This window comes from Gekko japonicus, unplaced genomic scaffold, assembly GCF_001447785.1.
Source record: "Gekko japonicus isolate JY-2015 unplaced genomic scaffold, Gekko_japonicus_V1.1 scaffold2933, whole genome shotgun sequence".
NCBI lineage: Eukaryota > Metazoa > Chordata > Lepidosauria > Squamata > Gekkonidae > Gekko > Gekko japonicus.
The window spans coordinates 194322-202432 of NW_015170979.1; the positions used below are offsets into that span (position 1 = coordinate 194322).

Consider the following 8111-nt stretch of genomic DNA (forward strand, 5'->3'; position numbering starts at 1 on the left):
CGTGTGTATTGGCCCTTGTGTTTAAAGGTAAAGGTTCCCTTGCTCGAAAGCCAGTCGAATCCGACTCTAGGGGTGCGGTGCTCATCTCTGTTTCAAAGCCGAAGAGCCAGCGCTGTCCAAAGACGTTTCCGTGGTCATGTGGCCGGCATGACTAAACACCAAGGCGCACGGAACGCTGTTCCCTTCCCACCGAAGTGGTACCTATTTATCTACTTGCCATTTCTTGCTTTCGAACTGCTAGGTTGGCAGGAGCTGGAATTAGAGACGGGAGCTCACTCCGTCATGCGGCAACTCGGGTCTCGAACTGCTGAACTACCGGCCTTCCACAGCCTGCAGTTCAGCATCTTAACCACTTGAGCCACCGCATTTTTTTTACGAGGCTTTCATTGGGCCCTTATGTATGTTTAGCTGTCTTTCTAGTAAATACTTGCATTTTTGTATATTATAAGTTTTAACTAGGTTTTTAATATTGGCCCTTCATTAGACTTTCTTCTCACCCTTTTGGTTTCTTGATTCCAGTTTTTGGGTCAGGTTTGTTTTCCTCTCCCTGTGTCTTACGAACAAGTACCGAGACAGCTTTTGATGAAGCCCATCACACGAAGCTGCCTTATGCTAGACCTCTGGCCCATCGAGGTATTGTTTACTCACCATCTCAGATTGGCAGCAGCTCTCCAGGATCTCAGGCGGAGGTCTTTCCCATCACCTACTACCTGCTCCTTTCAACTGGAGATGCCGGGAATTGAACCTGGGGCCTCCTGCACACCAAGGCGGGCGCTCTACCACTGAGCCACAGTCCCCCAGCTTTCCCGGCAGTTACAGTGCAAATGTGCAGTAGCCAGAGCATCTCACTGTCTTGTCTGCAGGGCTAGTCTCTCCCTGTGCCGGCAGATCATTCTGTGGGACAAAATGTTGAAATATGCGCATCCTTACCTCTACCTAGAGCCTTATGGTTGTCATAGGAAGGTTTTTGCTAAGAGTGAACTTGTGCTGTAGACCTAGTTGCCCTTTGACATTTTTGTGCTAGTCACGAGTGGAGTGGTTTCTTGCCCAAACTTGGCAGGCAGCTGTTGCTGTGGCCCAGCAGAGTTCTCGGGGAAGCTGTCGGTGGAAGAACCAAACATGGGCTTACAGACCATAGCTCACGACGGCACATCTGTGGCATCTGCCATCCTGGCGCCAGGTGGTTGCTGGGGCATCTGTTTGCGGAGGTAACCCGCGAGGCGACGGCCGACCCTGCTGGTTTCTGTCTTCACAAAGAACAGTCAGGGGTAGAGGGAAGTTAATTCACAGCAGCTTCCCTTCAGTTTCCCCCAAAGAGTCTTATCTTCCTGTACTGTGCCAAACAATCTGCCTGTATGATTACTACAAACCATGCAGTTGATCTGATTTCTCACATTGTGTTGTATAGGGGTTGTGGTAAAAGTCTGAAAATTCTGTAGCATTTGCACTAAATGGTGGTTTTTGCATTTAAAATACCAGTGTGTCTTTTTCTTGGGTTACATTCCATAGGTTTGAATGTAGATTAAATTTTAGGCAGGTTGCCATCCATGCACGGTAGATGGAGAAGAGTTGGTTTTTATACCCCGCTTCTATCTACCCTGAGGTGTCCCTAAGTGGTTTACAGTCGCCTTTCCCTTCCTCTCCCCGTGACAGACACCCTGTGGGGTAGGTGGGGCTGAGAGAGTTGTGAGTGGCCCAAGGTCAGCCAGCAAACTTCATGCGGAGGAATGGGGAGTCACACCAGGTTCTCCAGATTAGAGTCCGCCACTCTTAACCGCCACACCATGCCGGCTCTCCATGAATGGGCATCTTCGGAAAAGGAGAGAAACTCTAAAACTAAAGCTAAAACAGCTTGGGTGCAGCATATTAGCAAGAACGTCTAACGTGGAGCTCCTTGACCTCTGGGATCTTGCAGGGTGGGGGTGGGGGTCCTCTGACCTGACAGGATCTGGAGATGGCCAAGAAGGGCTTTGTTGATAGTCACACTGCTCATTTCTAAGTAGGCAACATCAGCCTTTATTTTCATCTCACCATTTACTTCTGACATTCCCCCCCCCCTTTCCTGGAGATAGTGTCATTCTGTTACTGTGTTTCCCAGGGAGATTTGTCATCTTCTGAGATTTGTTTTTGTGCCGTCTCCTACATTACTCTGAGTATCTGTGGACAGGGAAGTGATTAATAAGCCTGGCTTGGAATTCACCGAGCCACTGCTGGGTTAGCGCAAATACTCCCTTGGCAATACAAAGGATTCCAGTAGCAGGCGGAGGACAAAAAAATGCTTTTGGTGAGACTCTGATCCCTTTTATTAACTTTAATTTGTAGACAGATAAAGCTCCTGTAAACAAAATTATCCTCTGCTGCTAGTCTTGATGTTGCCTGCTTCCACCAGCCGGTAATTAAAGGAAGGGAGATAAGCCCGGTTTGTCAGTCTCCTAAAGCTGATGCCACTGGGAGTCCGTTACAGGTTCCCTCTAAGGCAGCAGCAGTGTCTGACCCAAATCTGACAAACGACTAGTGGAAGGGCTCCGGTCAGGGGGGCTGGCTGGCCTGCAGCTGAGCCTGGAGATCTGATTCCAGAAGGGAAGTCCAATCCACCCAGAACGTGAGGCCGGACCCTGAATTTGCTGGATGCATCATGGGGGACGGCTGTTTTGCTTTTTGGCCTGCTGCCCGGTTACCACAAAATGACACCTCTCTGGGGTAGGCTGCCTGCCTGCCTCCCAGAAAGCTTCCTCCCCTACGTGGAGTGTTGAGGGAAAGGGCTTCCAGTGCTACGCAGTGCACCTCCGTCTCCTCTGTGCCTGGGCTCCCAGTGGGGGGTGGGGTCTTGTAGAGCTCACAAGCTCTCCAGGTCAGGCGTCTCCCTCTTCTTGCCCCGCAGTCTTGCGCCTTTGCTCCTGTAGCTCTGCCTCCTCCGGACCGGACTCCGCGTCAGGATCAGGCTCTAGGGGGAGGGAGGGGGGCTTTGCCTGCTGAGCGGAAACTCCTGTACCTGCAGAAGGAAAGTGAGCAAATATCCACTGAAGGGAGTGAAATATGGGTGGCCCTCCACAAGACCTTGAATGGTTACTCTGAAGCAAGCGGCTTTTAAAGCGCACCAGCAACTTCAGTTACAATGGGACATGGACACTGGGGTCCTCGACCTTTCTGAGCCTGCGGGCACCTTTGGAATCCAGACACAGCGGGGTGGGCACAGTCACAAAATGGCTGCTGTGGAAGTGGAGCGGATCACAAAACGGCTGCCACGGGTTACATTCTATCACACGATGAAAATCCCAGCCAATCATATCTCCAGCGTCCACTCAAAAGCCTTGCTGGGCAAAAGCCACACCTGGCGAGCCGCAGCAAAGAGCCTCACGCAGCGTGGTGTCCGTGGGCACCATGTTGGAGACCTCTGATTTAGATCATTTAAGGCTGGGTTTGTGACTGTCTGTCAGCTATTAGGATCTACCAAAGGGATCCTAAACCCTTAACTTAAGCACAACACTGTTCAGGCATCCAACTATAAAGCAAAACACCGCTTGACAAATCCTTTCTGGCTCTCTTCTCTAGCTTCTGTTGCTTCCCTGTATTTTCTGCCCACTGTTTCTTCCTGCTCTGACTCTTTTTCCCCCGTTCAGAGTTTTGCTTCCAGACCATTTCCTTTTTATCCTCTTTCTGCCGTTATCTCATCTCCCCCGCCCCATCACACTTCTTCCTCTATCTCAAGCTGTTACCACAGATCCTCCTTCCTCTCCCCTCCACTTTTGAAAAGGCCTAAAAGTGTGCTGTGACGCGGCAGTCCTCCCTGGCCTGAACTGATGATCAAAACTGGCTAAAAGTTCGACTTCACCTCTCATGTTGGCATGCCTCAAAGGAGACGGTACCTTTTGCGTGCCACAGATACAGTCTGGCTCCATTGAATGCAAGAAGTGGCGGTGGCTACAAGCACAGACAGCGTCAAGAGGGGACCAGAGAAACAAATGGAGCAGTGGCTATTAGCCACAAGGTCTGGGGCAGTGATGCTCTGTATTCTCGGTGCTTGGGGGGCAATAAAAGGAGGGCTTCTGGAGTTCTGGCCGTGCTGGTGGGCCTCCTGATGGCACCTGGGTTTTGGCCACTGTGTGACACACATGTAAGACTGGATGGGCCGCTGTCCATTATGTTCTCACGTTACTGGGCCAGGCCACAAGGAGATGTTAAAATGTTCTCACGTTACTGGGCCAGGCCACATGGAGAGCCACAAGGAGATGTTAAATAGTAAAAAGCCTCAGTAGCACCTTTAAGACTAACAAACTTTATTGTAGCATAAGCTTTCGAGAAACACAGCTCTCTTCGTCAGATCTATGACCATGGAAAGTAGCTGTTATGCTTTCCTCTAAAGTACTGCTGCATGGAAGACCTTTGCAGTATTTGGCACAAGTATTTCGACTCGGCTCTCGGTAAGCGCTCTAGAGGAGACGGTGTGAATACAAGTTCATAAAAGGATCCCACAGGGGCCTCAGATCCAGGGGTGGTGCTTTCAAAATCATTCGGTGCCCCATGCCTGGAACCAGACTGGGCATGGCTGAGGGCCTGGATGTCCTGGTGAGAAGCCCTCCCTTGCCTGGTGTGCATGCTTGTCCCCTGTTCTCCTGCCACCGGTAAGGCTGCTTATCCATTTATTCATCTGATTTATCAACCACGCTCCCCTAGAGACCGGGCTCAGGGCCCTGTACAACATGGTCATGACAACAGATAAAACAAGGAGAAGAGGAAGAGATTGGATTTACACCCCACCCTTCACTACCCAAAGGAGTCTCAGAGCGCCTTACAAACTCCTTTCCCTCCCCCTCCCCACAGCAGACACCCTGGGAGGTAGGTGGGGCTGAGAGAGCTCTTTCGAGGACTGCTCTTTCAAGGACAGCTCTTGTCAGACCTATGGCTTGCCCAAGGTCATCCAGCAGCTGCATGTGGAGGAGTGGGGAATCAAACCTGGTTCTCCCAGATTAGAGCCCGCACACTGAACCACTACACCAAACTGGCTTTTCTTACTGCTAACCCCAGGCTGAGAACACCAATCAGATGTTTTATTTCACTTATTTAATTCCTTTATACCCTGCTTTTCTCCCCAATGGGGACCCAAGGCAGCTAACATCATTCACCTCTTCTCCATTTTATCCTCACAACGACCCTTTGAGGTAGGTTAGGTGGAGCGTGACTGACCCTAGGTCACCTGGAGAGCTTCCATGGGGCAAATGGAGATTTGCACTTGGGTCTCCCAGAGATGAGTCCGGCACTCTTAACCACCACACCACACGGGCTCCGTGACAGCGAGAAAGGGGCTGTGCTGGATTGGTAGAGGTGGCACTATGAAGATCCAGCCCCCCACCCCAACCCCACCCCGTCCACAATGGGGCTTTCTAGAAGCGCTCCTTTATGCCGAGATGCCAGAGCCCAGCGTGGTGTTGTGGTGAAGAGCAGCAGACTCTAATCTGGAGAGCCGGGTTTAATTCCCCACTCCTCCACATGAAGCCTGATGGGTGACCTTCGGCCAGTCGCAGTTCCTCTTGGAGCTCTCTCAGCTCCACAAGCTGCCTGTTGTGGGCAGAGGAAGGCAAGGCGACTGTAAGCCATTCTGAGAGTCCTAAGGGAAGAGAAAAGCAGGGTACGGAAACCAATTCTAGACTGGGCTGCTAGGGCTGCTGCTGGAGGCTTCTCCACTTAATCTGTTCATTAAACTATCAACTCTCCATTTGAGGGGCTGCAGAAACAGGCACCAAAAGGTCCTCCATCCCCACAGGTGCGAGTGCCAGTCTTTTCAGCCACCGCCCTGCCATCTCCAGTGACCGGAATCCAGCCCTGGCATTCGGACAATGGGAGGGACAGGGGCGTGTCTGCACTAATGCCACCTTCTCAAACACAAGGGGGGGCAAGGAGTCGGGCGTACCTGGCGGGAACTGAATGGCCTTCCCGTACCCAGCTGCCGAAGACATGGCTTGTCCCAGAGCTTGGTTCGAGCCCAGGGGCTGTGCGCCGGGAGACTTGCTGGCCGAACTCCCTCGCTGCTTTGACTTGGGGTCTTTTGCAGGCTTGGTCCACACTGAGCTCTCTCCCAGCTGCAAGGAGGCCCCCAGCTTCTGGGCTATGTCCACCATCTGCGCATGTAAAAGAAAGGGGGGGGGGGGGGAAAGAGGCCGGGAAAGTCAGGTCGGGCCCCGCGGCAGGGCCTTGAACATCACATCCTCCTCTGAACCTGCTTCCACGAGATGCACGGGCAAGGCGGAAGGGGGTTGTCATCATCTCCGGGGAAGTGTCGCTGCCCCATGGAACGAGGATCCCGGAGAAAAGAGGGCTTCAACTGAGCATTCTGGCCTGATGCACAGACCGGTTTCACGGACGTGGTGAAGGAGGACCCTCCGCCGTGTGGCTCTCAAGTACAAAACGCACAGCAGCAGGGGCAAACATAGACCGGAGTCTTTCCGTGGGGCTCTCTCTCCCCCAGTGAGCTCAATGGTGCTTTCGGGAAGCATGGCTGATCTGGACTCTGCTCATCAACCCTTTTGCTGCGATAACCCACAAGTCTAAATTCACTTTGAACGCTGGCTCATCCTGGGCTGGCCAGCCTAAGGTTTTTGGGTGCCCTAGACAAACTGTGACCTTGGCTCCCATCAATTCCAGCGTTCCGTTTCCAGATGTTTTGAGAAACCAACGAACATCACACCAAGGGTGCAGCTGCCCCCGCTAGCACCCCAAGCAAGTGGGAGTTCATCTCTAGGCAAGGGAGTCACCATTAGGGACGGGTGGCCTGCGACCCACTTTCAGAGGCGTCATGACCCACTTCTGCATTAGCCCACAGGTAGTGAAGCACCGGGCTAACTCAAGACGTCCGCTTAGCCTCAACCGGGGCCTTCTCTGCCCTGGCCCCCGCCTGGTGGAACGCGCTCCCAATTGAGATCAGGGACCTGCGGGACTTGCTACAGTTCTGCAGAGCCTGCAAAACAGAGCTGTTCCACCCGGCCTTTGGTTGAGGTGGCAGATGTTTCCACCATCTCGGCCTCCCTTGCCCATTGTAGGCCTACAGATGCGTACTAGAGCAGGTAGAGAAAGATATACTTTTCTCCCTTTCTCACAATACAAGAACTCGTGGGGACTCAATGAAATTGCTGAGCGGTTGGGTTAGAACGGATAAAAGGAAGTACTTCTTCACCCAAAGAGGTGGAATTCACATGGAATTCACTGCCACAGGAGGTGGTGGCAGCTTCAAGCATGGACGGCTTCAAGAGGGATAAGCATATGGAGCAGAGGTCCATCAGTGGCTATTAGCCACAAGGAATCGATACGGACTCTGGGGCAAGTGATGCTCTACATTCTTGGTGCTTGGGAGGGCAACAGTTGGGAGGGCTTCTAATGTCCTGGCCCCACCGGTGAACCTCCTGATGGCACCTTGTATTTTTGGCCACTGTGTGACAGAGTGTTGGACTGGATGGGCCTTTGGCCTGATCCAACATTGGCTCCTCTTATGTTCTTATGTACTATCCTGCTAACATCTAACAGGGAGCGTATTGGGCTGCTCTGGAGTAATGTTATGTTCCTTAGCTGCCATCCTGTTTTATTTAACTAGTTTTAAAATTATATATTTGCTGTATTTTATTTCTGTTGTGAGATGCCCTGAGCCCACCACCATGGGATAGGGCAGGATATAAGTGAGAGAGACAGATAGACAGAATACCTCAGGGTCCAGCTCCATCGCGCTGCTCTCCTTTAACATGTTGACCTTGCCTGCCATCTCCTGGTACTGCAGGACAGCCTGTTTCTTCTCTCCCTGGTTGTACAGCAGAACAGCGTAATTCAGGTTTACCAGGGGGTTGTACCTGTGTCCCAAGAAAAAAACAGAAAGTGTGTGCGGGGGGGAGGGGATTAAAACACAATCGGTGCTGGTGGCCAAGTGCGGCGAACAGAACCATTTCAGCCTGCTGTCAAACACTGCACTGAGAAGCATAGTGGGGGAGGAACTTCATTCTCCCCCTGTTTCGCAACCAGAAGAACCAAATTCTGGATGTTCATCTCTAAGTGGAGCAATTCAGCAAGTTGCAAAAGCTGAAGAGTAGTTGGCTTTTTTTTAAAAAGGTCCAGTTCCTTGTCAGATCTCA

General features: G+C 51.9%; 1 protein-coding gene across 1 annotated transcript; it reads right to left on the minus strand.

Moving 5' to 3' along the window:
* Nucleotides 1-2362: 2362 nt before the first annotated feature.
* Nucleotides 2363-7832, minus strand: LOC107116941 (Bardet-Biedl syndrome 4 protein homolog; the record flags this gene model as incomplete). The annotated part of the gene is made up of 3 exons (XM_015418968.1): nucleotides 2363-2992; nucleotides 5909-6116; nucleotides 7691-7832. Coding segments are annotated over 3 exons (490 nt in total), but the record flags the coding sequence as incomplete, so codon positions are not given.
* Nucleotides 7833-8111: the final 279 nt, after the last annotated feature.